This window comes from Tursiops truncatus, chromosome 13 (assembly GCF_011762595.2).
Source record: "Tursiops truncatus isolate mTurTru1 chromosome 13, mTurTru1.mat.Y, whole genome shotgun sequence".
NCBI lineage: Eukaryota > Metazoa > Chordata > Mammalia > Artiodactyla > Delphinidae > Tursiops > Tursiops truncatus.
The window spans coordinates 11,300,349-11,320,320 of record NC_047046.1 but is presented as its reverse complement, the minus strand read 5'-3'; the positions used below and the strand labels follow the sequence as shown (position 1 = coordinate 11,320,320).

The 19,972-nt window shown below is 48.3% G+C and overlaps 1 protein-coding gene across 1 annotated transcript in view; it reads right to left on the bottom strand.

Moving 5' to 3' along the window:
• KSR2 (kinase suppressor of ras 2) overlaps nucleotides 1-19,972 on the bottom strand; it is a 404,068-nt gene that overhangs the window by 299,057 nt on the left and 85,039 nt on the right. Inside the window, exon 3 of the mRNA XM_033836923.2 lies at nucleotides 17,534-17,684. Coding sequence (XP_033692814.1) covers nucleotides 17,534-17,684 — 151 coding nt within the window. The remainder of the gene's footprint in view (nucleotides 1-17,533; nucleotides 17,685-19,972) is intronic.

The following is a 19,972-nucleotide window of genomic DNA, read 5'->3' as shown; positions in this document are numbered from 1 at the left end:
GTTCCTCAAAACTCACGTCTAAGCAGACCTGACCGAGTCCAGGTGGCCTTGGCCGAGCGACTTCTGTAGAGCACCTGGGTTCTCAATCAACGCCCCTCCCTTCCTGTCTCTCCTCAGGGCCTGGGGTGTGGCATAAAGCAGTGGTTACATGCCAAACTCCCAAGTGCAAGCCCAGCTTCGTGACTTGCCAATGCTGTGCAGCCTTGGCTAAATTCATCCACCTCTCTGAACTCCATCTCCTCCCTTTTCACAGGGCAGCCCTGACCTTACACAGTTCTTACAAGGATAACACATCATGGAAAATCCTTTCACATGGTGTGTCTAGCACATCGTAAGTATGGAGCAACGCCTTGGACACAATAGGGAAGAGCAAACATCTATGCAGAGAGAGACACCCGAGGCATGGGGGCATTTTAAATCCTCCCTTTCCACATTCATTGGCAGCATGAATATTTGGAAAACTTCACTGGACACCAAACCCTTCCTTCATAACGAAACCTCTAATCTCTTCTGTCCCAACCTTTTCTGGCCCAAACCTGATGTCATAGTTCCCCTTTGCCAAAAGCCCAGTGTCTCCTCATAAAACTGGCATCACCCAGGAAACTGAAAGGCCTTGCCAAATAAAGCCCATGGTCAGGGCTTAGGAGGAATTTAACTCAAAATCCTCTTTCACCTTCTGGTCATGGGTACAAGGATCAAAGGAAAGTGGATGGAGCTGGGTCAGGTCCTGGCATTTTCTGTACGTACAACATCCTTCTTTCCAAAAACAGAACATGCACATGACTGACTTTGGCACTGAAAGTCTTCAGGCAGCTTTCACGACACAAAATGGTCCAGAAAGATACTGTCCCCAAAATGGTCCAAAAAGATATTGGAAAAAAAAAAAAAATTTTTTTTTTGAGCTAGGATGATTTGACAGAAAAACAAAACAAAAACACCCTGAGCAGATTTATGAGTTGGCATTTGGTGGGCAATAAAACAAAATAATCAACACAGGAAGCCAGCGAAGAAGCCCAAACACAGCCTGTCATCCTCGGAACTCAGTGTCGCTGTTCCTTCCTCTAGAAAGTTCCCGGAACTCGCTGGGGCTGCGTTCAGCCCCTCCCCCCGGGTTCTCCCAGCCCCCGAGCTTCCCTGAGTGATGACAGAGAAGATAATCAGACTAATACCCGGTAGCGAGCACATCCAGAGCTGAGAGCAAATAATGGGAAGAAGCCAGTCCCAGAAAGAGTGTCACAGGCAGAAGGGACGAGTACAAAGACGGGAACTACTTCTTATGTTCAAAGAATCCCCAGAAGGTGTCTCTGAGCTGATACGGGCATCAATGCAAGAATAACAATCACAGCCGGAAGCCACGGTGTGAACTGTACAGCTGTAGGTGGGGGTGGGGACGTGGTTACTGCCGTCAGCTCACTGGCCCAGCATGAAGGTCAAACCTGAGACACAGAAGCACGGGGGAAGGGTTTATTGCCCGTCCGTCCTGTCCCCAGGCTCAGGGAGGCCACGTGGCTGGTCCAGGCTCTCCCGGCTGAAGAGGTCAGGGCATGGAGAGCTGTTTACCTGCAAAAGTGATGGAAGTTTTAACTAGGTCCCTGGGGAGAGAGGGAAGAATTATGCATGTGAGAGTGAGCGCACGCCTGCGTGCGTGCGTGTGCGTGCGCGTGCGTGTGTGTGTGTCTGTGTGTGTCTGTGCTGGAGGGAGGATGGTACATCAAGGCTCCTAGCTTTCATCTGGTTCCTTGAGAATTTGACTAAAGACCCCTGGGAAAACGACACTCTGGGCATGATAAGCCCAAGTCCAACTCAGTTACGGGTTTCTGTGCTTTTATAGACCCTCGGTCTTCACAAACCTTCCTGGCTTCCGTCTGGCCTCGGAATACTTCACTTGTCATCATCGTTGTCATGCTCATCATCACCGTCCGAGCAGGCGCATCATCAGCTGGGCGAAGCCTGCAGCGCCTTGGAGAAGTCCAGACAGTGGTTCTCCACCGGGCACACCTGAGGATGCCTGGAGGCAGTTTTGATTTCACGGTGGAGGCGGGGGTGGGGGACGGATGCTGCTGGCATCAAGGCTACTGGTATAGCAGGATGCTGCTAAACAGCCTACAATGCACAGGACAGCCCGATCACAAAGAATCATCCAGCCGGAGGCGTCAACAGTGCCAAGGCGGAGAAATCCTGAGCTGCCCTTTACATGCTATCATTGAGGAGCCCAAGAAGACCTCCTGCCTGGGGCCTGAGATGTGGTGACCCTGACATCCGATGGGATTAACGATGATCATTGTTTTTAAGCACATCACCCCCACCCCGTACCCGGAGACAGTCCACAGTGAGGAAGGACCCCGTGGAAACTGACGGACACCCTGCCGAAAAGCCCTTTAGTCCAGAATCTTGCTCCCTTTGGGGAAATAAATATAGTCCTACGGTTCTATAAAAGATGATGGAAACTTTTCCAACCTGTCAAATGTATTAAAGGAAGGCTGTGATGAGTTGTTCAAAATCATAAGAGGGCTGCACTGCCCGTCCCCCATCCATGGGGCAGTAGCTCTGGCAAACTTGGGGGCTTCACCGAAGTCCTGGCATGACCCTCGGCTGCCCACGCCCATTGGGGAGTGGGCTTTACCAGCTCTGGGGCCCTCGGACCATTCCACTCTGGAGGAGTCTGCCTTCGAGAAGCAGGCTGGAGGCAGAACTGGGGAGCAGAGAGAGAGGCCTTTGGCTTGGCCCATTCACTTGGTTCATCTGATTCTCAGTTCACTCCAGCCAAAAGGACCAAAGCGCGGCTCTGCTCAGGTAGCAGAGGTAGCCCGACGCGGCGGACATACATCATCTCATCTGCTCCGTGCCTCAACCATGAGACGGCCAGGCACTTTCATGCCTGTTTCAAAGGCAGAGGCTCTGATGGGGAAGGGGCTGAACCAGCTTCCCTACCGTCCAGTGGCCCAGCCAGGATGCACATGCCGGTCTCAGAACTCACACCCCCTCCCAACTGTGCCACAAACTGGCCGGGCCGGCTGCAAGAAGAACCCAGGAGCTCAGCCCCTTGCCAACTGTAGCCTATGTCTTTTTTATCTCTGTGCCCCAATGCTGGGCACGTGGCAAAGGCCAAGACAGTGATTTCAATCAAAGCACGTCCTGCTGCTTCTCACAGCCATCCTGTTGACAGCCTCCAGGAGGCCCCCATGCGGCTGGAGTTACCCCATGTCTGGCCCCATGCTCTTCCAGACGTCTCCCAAGGGAATGAAGCCACTGTCCCTTCCGAGCTCCTTTTGCGTCTCCACTAGTCATTATTTGAAGGCTACGTTTCAAGCTTCCTCCTTTACAGATCATCATCTTCTCTTAACTGGTTTCTCGGTGTAGCAGGCAGACGGAGGTAAGAGCTTCAGTGACATGAGTGCTGTGACAGCTAGACCCCCATCTGAGCAGACTGGAGGCAGGCAGGAACCAGGAGCTGCTCCGAGGCTGTGCAGCTCATGTAAGGCCAGCCAGGAAAAGAGACAAGTTCCCCCTGGTTCTCAGCCTGCCCAGATGCTCTCTCTATAACAGGGAATTCAGCCTACATTGTAGATGGGTCAAGCCCTTCTCCTCTCAGGAACTCCTTTTTCCCTATTTGAAAGTTGAGGTGATTAGACCGAGCTTCCTTCCAGTTTGCACCTTAATGTAGATCATTTTTTCTGTGGCACTTCAGCAAATTCTTTGGCGTCTCAGCTAAAGGAAGATTATCAGGCAGCGCCCCCTGGTGGTCGTCAAGAATCATCACATAGAGGCCCCGGTCAGATGGCGTCCAAGGCAATAAATACTGGGAGTAAAAAGCATCCAAGTGTTTGCAGCCAACCAGCTATTTGACCCCAACTTTTACCAGCAAGGAGCCTAGGGTTTAGAGCAAAAATACAGCCTGCCACTCAGTCCCTCCGCCTTCCATGACAATGAAGGCAGAAGGTCTTTAGAAGTTAGAGCTTGAAAAACAATCTGTCACCATCACCCAGGGTGTCCTGGTATCCGATTACAAAGCTTGTCCACCTCACTTGTCCTCCACAAAGTACCAGACGGAGAAGGGAAAAACAAAAGCGCTAAAGTAAGAAGATGATCAGATGATGGGGCTAAACCGACCTCTGTTCCCAAGGACAGGGCTGAGGTGGGGGGTGGGACACATCAACAGGTCTGTGTCACTGGCGGAAGGGAGGCATTTCGGGTTTCCTTTTCCAAGTAGGAGTGGAGGCAGCAGGGAGACCTGAAGTGCAGGCACCCCCGAATTCAGGATCCTATTGGGATGGTGTGACACGTTCCCCAAAGAGAACCACAGATCCCCTTAAATGAGAGTGACCCTCCGGGGGCACCATCCAGGCAGCACTCAAGAGATAATGAGATGTGATCCCCATCCCCCAAAAAACTCACAGTCTGGTGGGAAACGGACAAGAAAAGTCGGTACATGGGACACTGCAAGAAACACTAGAAAGCGCGCATTTCTAGTGAGTCCGGCATGGGTTTGAGGGCAGGCTCTACCCTGTAGCAGCTGTGTGACCCCGAGCAAGTTACTTAATCTCTCTGGGGCCTGTCCATCCTCCCTGCCTTTACTTTCTTCCCCTGAGGATTTAGTGTAGTAGGTGCTCAATAAAGGGCAGCTCCAGGTAATGCTGTACCACTGTGCAAATAGTAATTCACCCTCATCGAAGAGCTCTCCACTGTCAATGTCCCCCAGTCTCATCGTGTACTTATTTCCCTCCTCCCAGAGGAAGTTCTTCTTAACATCAGACTGAGATCTCTCCTGCCTTAGAGCATCTGTGTATTTGTTTTAGCCAACACTCAGTATTTCTTGCTTGGTCTTTTACAACAAGGGTCAGCCAAACTTTTTCTGTATAAAGCCAGGTAGTAAATATTTTAGGCTTTCTGGGCCATACGGTCTCCGTTCTGCCGTTGCCATGTGAAAACAGCCATAGACAATATAATACGTTGTCAACAAAAAATTAATCCATCGATCTAAGAAAGAAATGGAAAATTTTATTTGAGCCAAATTGAGGATTATAACACAGGAATGGCATCTTGGAAAGCTCCAAGAACTGTTATCCCCATTAGAAGTCAAGGTACAGTTATATAAGGGTTTGAGGCAGAGGGCTGTACGTTAAATGACATACTGTTGACAGTGAACACAATCCACATCTAAGCGTCATCGTGGCCTCTTAACAAGATCAAAAAGGAATGTTATCTTTAATTTTTTATACTTAAATTTTTCTTGTCTTGCCATTAAATGTGAATTTTATTTCACAATGTCAACAAATGGGTATGGCGGTGTTCCAATAAAACTTTATTTTCAAAAGCAGGCAGAGGGCCGAATTTGGCCAGTGGGCTATACTTCACTGACTCCTGATTTAGAGAGAATTCTCTCTCATTACCTGTTTGTTATCTCCACCACACAAGCCAACCAGTGATATAGACAGAAACTACTCTCTATTTCTCACTTCTCGCTCCTGGGGCAAATCTAGAAATGCTTCAACCTCCCCCTCAATGATACTTCTGCTACTGTGCTAAGTACTCTATAGAAAACAAAAGAAGCAAAAAAAAAAAAAAACAAGAGTGTGTGGTCAGCCCGAGCTCTAATCCTGGCACCCTACAATTCACTGCACGTGACCTTGGGTCACTAGGCTCACCTCCCTGCACCTTAGTTCTCTTATCTGAAAACTGGGGACTACAACAGTTCCTATCTCATGGGCAAGTTCTGAAGACTGAAGTTACCCTTAAAATCAGCTTAGAACAGTACCTGATACAGAGCATACTTTTAATAATTAATTGTTATTTTTGTGATGGCTCCTGCTATCCAGGAATTTCTTATCTGATATGGGAGATTTATATATCAGAACAACTACAAGAGAACTGCAGGATGAATAACACAAGAGTGGAGCAGGGGCAATCTAGGCAGCCTTCCCAGCAGTGGTGGCATTTAAGTTGCATTTTAGAGCATCGTCAAGAATTGTCTGAGCCACAGGGAATTTAACTTCAGGAAGATGCAGCAGGAAGTGTGCCCTTTTGAACAGGTGCAAAGAAGGGGGTTAATCAATGAGGAAATCATAGAAATAACAAAAGGGGTGGGTACAGAAAAAGGTAAACAAATTGGGCTCATGGAAGATTTTTTTCCTTCTGATTTTTTGTTTGTTTGTTTAAATTACATCATTGCTTGTTCCTTGCCCAGAAAGATAGAAAGTGCAGATAAGCAAAACAGAAATAACGTCACCTTACTCCAAAAACAACTATGGTAAATATCCAAGTGTATTTCCTTCCAGACTTTTCCTTCCTATGGATCCATCTTTAAAATACTAACTAGCATGCAAATTATGGTCAAAACAAAGCCTTTTTTTTTCCTTCCCCAAACAATAGACTGGATACTTCTCATATAAGATTGTAAGTCAGTAATCAGGAAAATAAGTAAACGATGCAAAAAAAAAAAAAAAACTGAGTGAAAAGTGTGACTATTATGAACTGGACCACTCTCGTAGTTTCCAGCAATGCAGTGTCACAATGTTGGGACATTTTAGGGGGAGGGGAAAATAACTTGGTTCAAGTAACAATACAAGGTAATAACATTTTTCTCCATCCTCCCTGCCCTTCCTGCTTCCCTCCTGCACATTTACTGAACTTTTCAAACACATCATATGGCCAAGGACGCCTCCCATTCTCTCTTAGGACCACAGCTGAGAAGGGCAGAAACAGTCACCAAGAAAGACTCAACCCTGCCAGGAGAAGGAAGAGCCTCCCTGGACTCAGAAGCAGATCAAGGGGCTTCTGAGATTTCCCAGCCACACCCAGCTTGGGGCAGCTCCCGCCTCTCTAGTTCGAGGATCCCATGTGGAGGGGAAACATGGCCACCACCATCATCCCCCAACAGCATACAGCAGAAAGGGATCTGCGCTGAGAATCAGGAATGGGACATTGCAGTTCCAATTCCAACTCTGTGGGACTGTGGGAGGGTCAAAGTGACCTTCTTTTGGCCTCAGTTTTCTCACCTGTGAAATGTGTACTCATCTGCCCACCACTTGCAGGGTTGTGAGGATCAAATGGGGTCATGTGTATGCAGGTACTTCCTACAACAGAAGGGGCTCTGTCAACAGGTGATATTGCTGTTGCTTGGTAGTTACATCCAGGCTTTAATTTCTTTTTATCTCAAGCTCTCTTTTAAGCTGCTACATCCCTGCAACACCCCCATAGGGCAACCACTTCAGCGGAGACAGATGGACCTCCCAGAGTTAAGGGGAAAGCTGTCCCCACCTCTCTCTCTCTCTCTCTCTCTCTCTGGTTTTTTATTTTTATTTATTTATTTATTTAGGCCGTGCCACACAGCTTGTGGGATCTTAGTTCCCTGACCAGGGATTGAACCCGGGTCCTCGGCAGTGAGAGTGCGGAGTCCTAACCACCGGACCGCCAGGGAACTCCCCCCACCTCTCTCTAATGAGGGAGCCTCGGCTCGACAGGAGTCAGATGGACCCAGGTTCAAACCCTGCCTCTGGTACTTAGTTGCTTTGTGACTCTGAGCTTCAGTTTTCTAACCAGAAAATAGAAATAATAATCACATGGACCTCGTGAGGTTGTTGAAAGGATTAAATAAGCCAGCGCTGCATGTCAGTTACCCAGGCCAGCCCTTGGCCCGGTAAGAACTCAGTATGTGCTCTTACCATTATCATGGACCACCACTCATTCAATCATTCAATAACTACTCTTTACACTCTAGTTCTGAGCCAGGCCCTGGGACAATTCCGGCACAGTGGCTCTCAAAATGTAGTCCCCATGCCAGGAGCAGAAGCATCACCTGGGAACGTGTTAAAAATGCAATTCCTAGGTGCTGACCTGGACCGGTTGAAATGGGAACTCTGGGAGTGGAGCCCTCTGGAGGATTCTGATGCACATCCAGGTCTGAGAACCACTGTTCTAGTGAGAAGGGGTAGAGAAACAAATATTTAAAACGAAATCATTGTATTTGTGACAGGGACCATGAAGAAATGAGTGAGTGACTGAGATGAAGGTGGGATCAGGAGAAGGTCTCATTTGAGCTGAGATCAAAATGATAAGGAACCAGCCAGAGGAAGATCGGAGCAGCACATTCCAGGCAGAAAGAAGGACCCGTGCAAAGGCCCTGAGGCAGGCCTTTCAAGGAAAAGCAGGAAGGTCAGGGTAGCTGGGTGTGGAGACATCAGGAGCCTGGGAGAAGGAGCTGGGATCTGATTCTAAGCTGTAACAGTCCGCCTGGGTCTGACTTGGCTCATCGGGTGTAGTGCACATGGAACCCACAATCCTCAAACAGTTCAGTCCCTGCAGACCATATAGTACGAGTTCAGTGTCAGTTTTGTGCCCAATTCTGCTCAGCACCTGCTGGGTGCAACCACGGTGCTGATCAGAGATGACAGCGGGGAGCCACGTTCTCTTTGTTCTCATTGGGGCGGGACGGGGGGCGGGGTGTGTGTGTGTGGCAGTTCCACAAAAGCCAGAGCTGGCTGTGTGAAGCGGCAGGTGGGCTCGACAGAGGGGCCAGAATGTGGCCTGCAAGAAAGCAGAAATAGAGGCTGTATCGGGAAGGGCAGCTTAAGCCCTGGACTGGGTGCTGACCTGGGGCTCTGCTTCCGGGGCTGTAAGATAAAGGCTGGTGTGCGGGGTGGGCGGTGGCGGGGGGGATGTCCTGTGTCCCAGGGAGCAGCCAGAGGCTTGTGGGGAAAATACACTGTTGCAGATTCAGCTTGGGAGGGAAGGGCTGGGGTGAGGTGGGGGGCAGTGTGCAGGAGGAAGCTGACTTAAAAGAATAATAAGGATGGGGCTTCCCTTTTGGCGCAGTGGGTAGGAATCCGCCTGCAGGGGACACGGGTTCGAGCCCTGGTCTGGGAAGATCCCACATGCTGTGGAGCAACTAAGCCTGTGCGCCACAACTACTGAGCCTGCGCTCTAGAGCCCGCGAGCCACAACTCTGGGCATGCGTGCCACAACTACTGTAGCCCACGTGCCTAGAGCCCGTGCTCCACGACAAAAGAAGCCACCGCAATGAGAAGCCCGCGCACCGCAATGAAGAGTAGCCCCCGCTCGCTGCAACTAGAGAAAGCCCGCGCGCAGCAACGAAGCCCCAACACAGCCATAAATAAATAAATAAATAAATAAATAAGGATAATCATAGCTATCATATATTAAGCACTTGATTTGCCAGACATCAGGCTAAGTGTTTATATTAACTCTTTTTTTGCAACCATGCCATGAGGAAAATATTATCAGCATGCCCATTTTGCAGATGAGGAAAGTGAGGCAGAGTTAACTAGATAGGGAGGGTTGAGGCTGACCCCAAGGGAAGCAGAACTAAGATGAAGGAGGAGGGAGAGAGACTCACTGATGGATTGACCTTTGCCTAAAGCCAGCTCCATCCATCTCTCCCTTATGAGTGAAGTGAAATCAAATCAAGACGATTCCCTTCTTAAACCCCCTCCAACAGCCTCCCATTCTGCTTTTCCTGCCATGGCTCCGAGGCTCCCCAGGAGCTGGTCCCTGCCCGCATCTCCACCTGCACCTTCTCCCTGCCACCCCCGCTCCCTGCACTGTACTAGCCTATTGTCGACTTGGCTAGGCTGGTACCATGTTTCCGGAATCCTGTTCTCTGTGGTTTCAGGTCAGAGTTGGCCAAAAGTGAACATGTACCAGATCAGGGCAGAGAAAGTGAAGCAGCAGCCATCTTGCTCTGAAGGGTGGCAAGGGCAGCAGGCGGCAGGTGCGGACGATGGAGCTCATCCTCCATCTTCCCTGCTCCACGGCCAACTTTCCTTCCTGACGGGGACCCTGGTGACCAACAGTGACCTCAGGTCCACCACCAGACACTTCCTACAAACTCACAGAGGCGATAGCTCCAAAGAACCAATAACCTTCCACTGGCATCTACACCAGCCCCTCTTCATGGTCCTCCTGCAACAACTGGACATGCTGCTTCCAGAAGTTCCCAACAACCCAGGCTGGCTTCCCTTATCAGGGCAGGTTAGAGACTTTGCTCTGAACCTCCAGTTGGTCCTTTCAAACTGTTACTTCCCCAGCTCCTCCTAGCGTTGTATAAGGTCTGCGCTCCGATGATAAGTTCTTTTTCCATTACCCTCAAGTTGTTCTGCTCCCTGACTGATCCCTCACTGATAGAGTCACCAGCAAAAGCAATACTGTACCTGTTCCAGGACCAGCTTCTAAGGCAACTGGTGGCTTCCAATTCCTGCCTCTTGGAATGCTCACTCCAACATAAGAAGCCCAAGCCACGCACAACATGTGGGTGCCCCATAAACAGCCCAGGTTGAACTCCCATCCAACAAGCAGTGTCAACTGCCATCCACGCACGTGTACCATCTTGAATGTTCCAGCCCAGTCAAGCCCGTAGCACACGCAACCAAAGAACCGCCCAGCCGAGCCCAGCCAACCAGGGAATCATGAAAGATACCAATGTAGGCGCTGTTTTGAGCCATTAAATTGTGGAGTAGATTGTTACATAGGAACGGGTTATCCGAACACGCCCCGCGGTTCAGCCACGTGGGTCTTCCTTCCGCTTCTTAACAGTGCTTTCGAGATTTGATGACCTGTTTCTTCTGCTCAAAATGTTCTTCCCCCCGTCTTCTCATATCTGTATCTTCTTGTCATTCAAGGCTTAGTTTAAATGTCACCTCCCCAGAGAGGCCCACTGTCATGGTCAGTTCAATATGTCAACGTGGCTAAGGCACAGTCCCCAGTAATTCAAGCAATTATTAATTTATATTCCTGCTGTGAAGGTATTTTGTAGATGTGATTAAAGTCCACAGTCAGTTGGCTGTAAGTAAGGGAGATTACCCTCGATAATCTGGAAGGGCTGACTGAAAGGCGCTAAGAGCAAAACTAAGGCTTCCCTGAAGAAAAGGAAACTCTGCCCATGGACAGCAACTTCAGCTCATGCCCAATCGTTCCAGCCCACCCTTCCTGACCGCCTACCTCACGGATTTCAGACCTACCCAGCCAGTCACCACAATCACATTAACCACATCCTTGCAATGAATCTCTTAATATATTCATTCTACCCGTTCTGCTTCTCTGGTAGAGCTCTGACTGACCCTCCCTCTGTGGCCACCCCATCAAAGCTGGCCACCTAGCCACCATCGTTATCACCCTATTTTAATTCTACACATAAAACTGATCACCGTTTGTTATTTCTCTTGTGGATTGTTTCTCTCGACATATTCTAGAAAAGTGCTGTCCAACAGAACTTTCTGTGCTGATGGAAACGACCTAGAACCGTGCTGTGCCAACAGGGTAGCCACTAGACACAGGTGGCTGTAGATCACTTGAAGTGGGGCTCGTGCCATGGAAGAAGTGAAATCTTAATTTTATTTCACTTCAATGAACATAAGTTTAATTCACCACAGGAGTCTAGTGGCCGCCATATTGGACAGCTCGGGTCTGGAACACAAGGTCCACAGGAGCTGGCTGGCCTTGCCCGCCACTGTGTCCCTAGTCCCCCACCGAGACCGAAACAAAGGCTGTTCAATCGAAATTTATAGTGAATGAATGAGCTGTGTCTGCAGAAGGGTTTCTGTCGCTTGCAATCAGGAGTCCTAACGCGGAGTCTCGCTGTGTAAGGGATTCCTGAGAACCCACAGAACAGGACGCTGGAGAACGGGGGAGGACGTGGTGCTGGAACACACCAGACACGGCGGCTCTTCCGCCGCCACCCAGCCCAGCCCTCCCGAAGTTAGAAGCAACTGGAACAATAGGGCAATCAAGACGGTTCCTACTCTTTGTTCCTGTGGAAGGAAGGCTAGAGTGGAAGGCGGGGTTCTGGTGGGCTTCATTCAATACCCAAACTGAGGAGATACCAGAGAGCATCTGAGGCTGTCCTATTTCGGGGCCACCCTGCAACCTATTTTCCTCCTGGCTGCCAGTTCCCTGCCCCTCCACCCACCCCCGAAACTCAAAAGGAGGAGCTGGAGGGGGGCTCAACAAAGCAAGCTCCCGGGACACCTGTCTGCCAGTGGCACCCTGGGCTCCTCTTACGCTTCCTGGCATCTCACTCCAAGCCACCCACCCACTCTGCAGCCAGGGTGTTTGTTTGAAAACTGGACAAGTAATCCAGGCATCTTCTACTCAAAACCCTGCCATGCAAGCTCTGGGCCATGGCCCACCGTGGCGGCTGGCCCTGCCCCCTGTCTGACGCCAGCTCCCACCTCTCTGCCCAGCATTCCCAGTGGGGCAGCCACACTGGTCTCTCCACGCCTGGGATGCTCCGAGCTCCCTTGCGGAAGCAATGCACTTTGATGTGCTCCCACCACCCCCCCGGTCATTAGGAGACCTCCCCCTTCCTCCTCTTGGTCTCAGCTCTACCCTGAAGCCCCAAGAAAGTCATCAGGCCCTGGAACCCAGTACAGTACCAGATGTGCAGTGAGTGCTTGATACATGTGTACAGGAGGGAGGGGTGGGAGAGAGGGAGGGAGAAAAGCAGGGTCTTCCATTACGTTGAACCTGGGTTTTTCCTTCGGAAAGTGAAGATACAAATGACCACACATTAGTAGGCTAAAAATAATCAAAAAGCCAAGAAACAGCATAGAGAGAAAGAGCAAACATCAGAAAAGAGACAGTCCCGGCAACAGCGCTCTGATACCTGAGCCACGCCCCCACCAGGCTCTCCTCTGACAGGGCAGCTGTGACCCAGCAAAGGAAGGGTCAGGAAGGGAGCCCGTGGTCTTCCTACCTGAGGTCTCCAGCCTTGAAGTGCTCCACAGCGCTTATTCTAACACACTTTCTAATGTACATGCTTATTATGATATAATTTATTGCCTGTCTCCCCCACTAGAATGTAAACTCCATAAGGACAGACATCTAAGCACACATTTTCAGAGATTAGAACAGTGTCTGGCATACTGTAGGCATTCGATAAACTTTGTTAAATGAGTGGATGAATGTTTGTGGTTTCAGGCCATAGCTGATGTGATAAGGAATGGTTGGGATATCCTGGCTTCGGGGTCCCTGGAGCTTGTTGAAGGAATGATCGCACATTCTTTGGTGTCCGGCTAAGGCTGACCTAACAAGATGTGAGAAGAGATGAAAGGGTTAAGCTTTCCTATCTTTGGGGTTCCTTGGGCACTGGGAAATAAGGATAGCCCCAAAACCCAAGGAGGAAAACTAAGATTAGAGTTAACAACTCTAAAATCAAGCTGCCCCTATGCTCTAAGAAAGAGAGAGACTGAGATTACATGCATTCCTGGCCAGACATAAAGCTTCCTTGTCTCCATATGTTTGGTTTCCATACGAGTTTCTCATCACAACTTGTATTCTTTCAGTCCCTCAACAAACGTGCATTGAGTCCCCACTACACACCAGAATTTTAAATATCTGATTTTATCACTGTAGGAGACTCCAGCTTTCTGGCTGAGAGCTGGGAATACCAAGCTGAATATGGTAAGACTCTCAAGAAACGAGAGTCTAGTGCGAAAGACACTTATTTTTTTCTCTAGTTTAGGATAACATTTTTGGTTAAGGTGAAGGGCAGGAAATGACAGGAACCAGCCAGCTCCCAAGATAGTTCGAAGCTTCAAGAAACCAATGATAATTTTTTTTTTTTTTTTTTTGCAGTACACAGGCCTCTCACTCTTGTGGCCTCTCCCGTTGCGGAGCACAGGCTCCGGACGCGCAGGCTCAGCGGCCATGGCTCACGGGCCCAGCCGCTCCGCGGCATGTGGGATCTTCCCGGACCGGGGCACGAACCCATGTGCCCTGCATCGGCAGGCGGACTCTCAACCACTGCGCCACCAGGGAAGCCCACCAATGATAATTTTTGAACGAAGAGAATTTAAAGCAAGAATCCTTTGAGGGTGGCTCACTGCTTCCCCCTGGTGGAGATCAGTAGCAAGCATGTCAGGCGGCTTTCCCACAAAACTTTTCATTCAACAAAGTGCAGAGGCTTCGAGGCAGGAGTTGGGCCTGAGAATAAACAGGGATTCACCAGGAGGACAAAGGGGAAGGGAATTCTAGGCAGAGGGGTGAGTACCAAGAGGCAAAATCCATGTCTGATCTAGGAAACCCTAAGTAACTAATAGATTAATTGGATATTTAGGGCTTGCGGGGGAAATGTGAACAGTGGGCTTCCAAATGGGAACCAGATCCTGAGGTGCTTTGCAATCCATAAGAAAGACTGTTCTAAGGCACTGGGGAGTTTTCCTGGGCTACATGAGCGGGAAGGTGTATTGATTCAGAGATATTTATTGAGTCCCTCCTATGGGCTAGATATGTAGCTGGGAACAAAATGGTGTATAAAAACAGGTATGATCCCTGCCCTCTTGCAGCTTTAAGGCTACTAAGGAAGAGAGGTATCCATTAAAAAAAAAAAACACTCCTTAAAAAAGTTTAAATTAAACTTAAAATGTGAAGAGTGGCACCATAACATTGAGGAAAGACAGAAGTAGAGTACGATGTTAAGGAGACTCAGAGCTGAGTGGATAGTGCTTTACTGAGTTGAGGTTCTCTCCAGGCTGACCCTGGCGCTGGAGGAATCTGGGCATGAGCACAGCCCTTGGTCACTGCTTTCAAGGTCCCAGTGGCTCAAAGGGTGGCATCAGAGGTAGGACATCGTCAAAGGAATCTCAGCTGCCTAGGAAGGGTTGGTGGTGGCGGGAGGATTGATTATGTCAGTGTTTTTTGCAAACCATGGCTCACAGTTCAAAAGTGGGCTGTGAAATCAACGTGGTGGGTCATCACCAGCATTCGGCAAATGACATGGAATAAAATAGAAAAAAGTGTATAAAATATCATGTATAGTAAGAATGAGTATTGTTTCATGAAACTCCTTTTAGTTGTATATGTGAATGTGTACATGCATGTGTATTTGTGTATGTGTGTGTGTGTACAGGGTTGCAATATAAATCATATTTGTTACTGTGTATCTTGATTAAAAAATTTTTGAAAAATACCCGATTAGAGGCCCTCTCAAGGTCTCACCAAGCCCAGAATGTTACAAAGGATGATGGCCCAGCCCACGGAGAGGTGACATAAACCCCTCTCTCAGGAAGAACTGAGGTCCAGCTCATTTATAAGAACTTTTCCAAACTCAGTAGCGCAACTCTGAAGAGAAGATATTAACTCTGAAAAGCAATTAAGAACCTAATCTCACGGATGGACCTAGAGTCTGTCATACAGAGTGAAGTGAGCCTGAAAGAGAGAAACAAATACCGTATGCTAACACATATATATGGAATCTAAAAAAAAAAAAAAAAAGGTTCTGAAGAACCTGGGGCAGGACGGGAATAAAGGACACAGACCTAGAGAATGGACTTGAGGACACGGGGAGGGGGAAGGGTAAGCTGGGATGAAGTGAGAGAGTGGCATGGACATATATACACTACCAAATGTAAAATAGATAGCTAGTGGGAAGCAGCCACATAGCACAGGGAGATCAACTCGGTGCTTTGTGACCACCTAGAGGGGTGGGATAGGGAGGGAGGGAGGGAGATGCAAGAGGGAGGGGATATGGGGATATATGTATATGTATAGCTGATTCACTTTGTTATAAAGCAGAAACTAACACAGCATTGTAAAGCAATCATACTCCAATAAAGATGTTTAAAAAAACAAACATACAAACAAAAAAAAGAACCTAACCTCAAATGCTCACTCTCATGCATTGTGGGGGGCGGTGGGAGGGAGAGGCATAAATTGGTACGAATTTTTGGAAAGCCATATGGCGACATTCACCAGAAGTCTTAAAATATGTAAACACTTTGCTGCAGGAACTCCACTCCTATGAATTCACACTACAGGGATCGCCAAGGATGTACCCAAAGTTAACACTCAAAGTTGTTCACTGCAGCAATGCTTATAACAGGAAAAAAAATGGATACAACCTACATTTCTAGAAATAGGAGGCCGGTGGAATAAATGGTGGCAGATTTCAGGCGTTAAAAATGAGCAGGAAATACACTTATTGACAAAGGAAGGTGTTTATGATATAACATTGTAGTTCAGTGCAATTTTTTAAAGGCGAGAAAATTCCCAGCTGCTTCTCACAGTAGGTAGAGAGAAGAAGTCCCCCTGAAGCAGGTTTTGCCTGCACTGAGTGACTGAGCGGCCTTTTTTAACTATGTGAATATTAGGTGAGTCAATAGCATTGTACTAGAGTGAAGAATAACATGACCTTTATAGCTAGTCAACCAGGGGTAATTCTGCACCCTCCCTGGAACATTTAGAAACATCTGGAGACATTTCTGTTTGTCATGACAGGGATGAGGCAGGGGCGCTACTGGTATCTAGCGTTACCTCTACTGGTAGAGGCCAGGAATGCTACCAAACATGCTTCAATGACAGAAGAGCCCTCAATTCAGGGCTATTTGATGATGATCGTAGCCATCATTAGAGTCTGCTAGCAAGAAAGAATCCAAAAGGGCGTGCATGGGGGAGCTGGGCCAATGACCTGTTTCAAACATGTTCTTTTTTGTCCACTTCCGTATGCCCAGCCCTGATGGCACACATAATCACTCCACAAATACTCGTTGAACGTTGCATGTTGAATCCAGCTAGGGCACCTATAGATGAACAGCCACCTGACTTTATCAGTGCCAGACCAGTGCTCAACAGTGACTCCTTGTGGTGGGAACTGAAACAACCATGCAGGTGGACCAGTAAGCTTTTCTTTGGCTGTTTGCAGAGCTGATCGCTTAGGATTGAAAAGGCCCCAGAGATAGTGGAAAAATCATGAGGCTAGAGGAAAGCAGGAAACCTCAATCAGAATGATGTTTGGTGTCCTGCTAACCAGGGAAAACAGGTATTTGAGAAATTAATGAAAAATAGCAAAGAAAGATTACAATGTTGGACCTCAAACTGATAAAAACAAATCAGAGGTTATTTTGTTAGGTGAAAAAAGCAGGTTTCAAAATAATATGTATGGATAATCCTAGCTTCATGGTTTTATCATTTATTGTTTAGAGAAACTATACACATACCCATTTGTCAGGAAGAATTATACCAAAAATTATACCAAAATGATAACAGTAGAGGGTGGGGACTTGGGTTGGTTTTTTTTTTTAATCTATTTTCTAATTTATTTTACAATGAATGTATATTATTTATGGAAAAAGAAAAATAAGAAGTTAGATGCTGAGCCAAAATACAAAGGCACTTCCCAATGTATAAGGTAAAAAGACCCTAGGGACTTCCCTGGTGGTGCAGTGGTTGGGAGTCCACCTGACGATGCAGGGGACACAAAGCCCTGGTCCGGGAGGATCCCACATGCTGCGGAGCAAAAAAAAGACCCTAGTCTTTCACTCACGCCCAATATTTCCATATATGGACCCTAATTATCCAGAAGCCCATGCCCTACCACCTCAGAAGGTCTCCCTTGGGCAAGAGTAGCTGCCCTGACCACTTCTTCTGGCTCCAAATTCCAGGCCCCTCTTTCCTCTGCTCATGAGAGGTACGCACCATCCAGAGCCGGCTCTGCCTCATCCCGGCCTGCAGGTGCGGGCACAGGAACCCGGAGGAATGGCGGCACACGTCGCGGACGCGTTTCCATCCCCCTGGGGCTGCTCACCTGACATGTGGACGTTCCGTAGGCAGGAGAGGGAGGCATTGAGGCGGGCACACTCCTCCCGGTTGGCCCCGTATTTCTCCACGGTCTCACACACCTGCTCGTCCGTCATCTCCAAGAGGTCCTCCAGACTCAGCTGGCCCGGGGTGATCTCCTAGCGGAGGGAAGAGAGAAGGAGGGTAAACAGACCGGAAGCGCCCCGAGGGGAGGCCTCCATGTCGCCCTCTAGTGGTACCTAGAGGAAGGCCAGGCTCTCCGTGGATGTCGGCTTAGCATAACGGTTGGGTCTCCTCACTCCGGTCAGACAGGCCTGCGTTTGAATCTCAGCTTTGCCACTCATTAGCTAGATGATCCCGGGCAAATCACTTAACCTCTCTGAGCCTCACTTTACTCACCTGAAAAGTGGGAATCTTAAGCTCATGTGCTCTGTAAGGTCGCAGGTATGCTTAGCACATAGTCGGAGCTCTGTAAATGGTGGCTGTTAATTACCTGTCTCCCCATGCAGTTTTTGAACTCCTTATAGGCAGGGCTCCAATTTACTCATCTTGGAAGGCCTTCCATGCCTCCTGCCCGGCTTGGACTGCAATGATTTGTCCCAAATCCAGGGTGAACTAATAAGAGCAGAGAAAACTGGACAGCCCAAGTCTCCTGATGGCTGGTCTCCTTTCCCTTTTCTTCTCTCTTTCCCAGCCACACATTCTAGGGCTCAGATTGGGGGTTCAGGAACCCTAAGGGGAAAGGGGGGCTGGAACCCTGTAGGTGGTTCAGTGCTGTCAATCAAACGGGATTTGGGTCTGAGCCCGATAGGGCAAGACTTTGCAATCTAAGACGAAGTGGAGTACAGCATAGAGTGGGGAAAGGGACACCGCTGAAGAGATGGGCTGGAGGAAAGGTAGGATTGCCGGCTATAACTGTGTTGGTCAGGTGTCCCTTCACCACCGCCAGCAACCATCCCTCCCTTCCCCGAAGCAGTGTGTCCCTATACACCACAATATGGACACACCTGGAAATTGGTCAAACTTCTATATTTACGCATCTAAAAAAAAACAGCCTTCACATTATAGCACTTATTGGTAACCAACATTTTACATTTATTATTATTATTACTATTATTAAAATAAGAGTTTTAGATAGCAAAGAATGGCGATTCTAAGGCAATATTATGGAGTACTTCCGCCCTCTTGTGGCCATACCTGTGTATTACAAACAAATGAGACACCATCCTGCCCCACCCCGCCCCCGCCTTAATCTGGCAGTCAGAAAGATGAAAACTGCATCGACACAAAAATTCTATGAAAAAAAAAAAAAAGCTGCCGGGCAAAAGCTGAAACCCAATCAGTGCCTCTCCAACTCACTAGGTCAGGGGCAGAGAAAGAACAGTAATGAGTCACATAGCAGCTTCCTCAAATAGGGACTGTTACAGGGAAGTCCACATTAAGCAAGGTGGTGCACCAGGATCTGAAAGTGTGAATTGAATTACATTTAGAAGGGATGATTCACAACATAAAAGAATTCTCCTCTTTGCTGCAAGATCCACTTGTGCATTTTAATCCTATAATTTACCCTCCAAATACTCAATTTACACTGAAGTTTACGGTTCACACACACACACTAATCACAGCAGGAAGAACGACAGAAAAAAATGGAGAAGGCTTTAACTAGCTTGGCCCAAAAGAGGAGAGGCACTTCTGTTCGATTTATTCATAATAATAATAATAATTGAAATAGAACACTGTTTTAAGTGCTTTTCATGGATTTTCTCTAAAGGTCACAAAGACCGCATAAAGCAGGTACTTTTACCATAATCATCAGTCTGTAACTAGGACATTGGCATTCAGAGAAGTCAGACCACCATCACCCAGGGTCACACTGTGAGTAAGTGTGAACCCAGGCAGTCTCACTTAGGAGATTTCTCCATACTGCTGGTTCTTCCACAGAAGGGGGCCGCCTGGGGGACACACGCGTGAGCTGCAGACAGAGAGCTGGAAACCCAGCTCCGTCCACACCACCTGGTTGGTGGCCTTGGACTCGATTCTCATAGACTAAGACAAGAGCCAGAGCCCAGGCACCTGCAGGCCAGGTAAATGTAAATGAGCAAAGCTGAGGACTAGCCTGCGGGATCCTAAGGGGCAGCAGAATTCGGTTCACTGACACCAGACAGGAATTCGGTTCTGTGCGGTCAGCAATTCCGATTTTTCGAGAGAAGCCGAAGATCTGAGTTTTTTATGCAGACTCTTCCAACTCTTAAATACTGGCTCAAGAATAATTTTGAAGACAAACAAAAAATATCTGTGCCTCAGATACAAGATACAGCAGAGGGCCACTAGTTTTCAACCCCTGAAGGTTTGTCTCGGTCTTATTCGCCTCAATTGATAAATAAATGGTCCCGAAAGCCTCTGAAACATGTATGGAGCCATGCAAATAAAATGTACTGTCTGTACT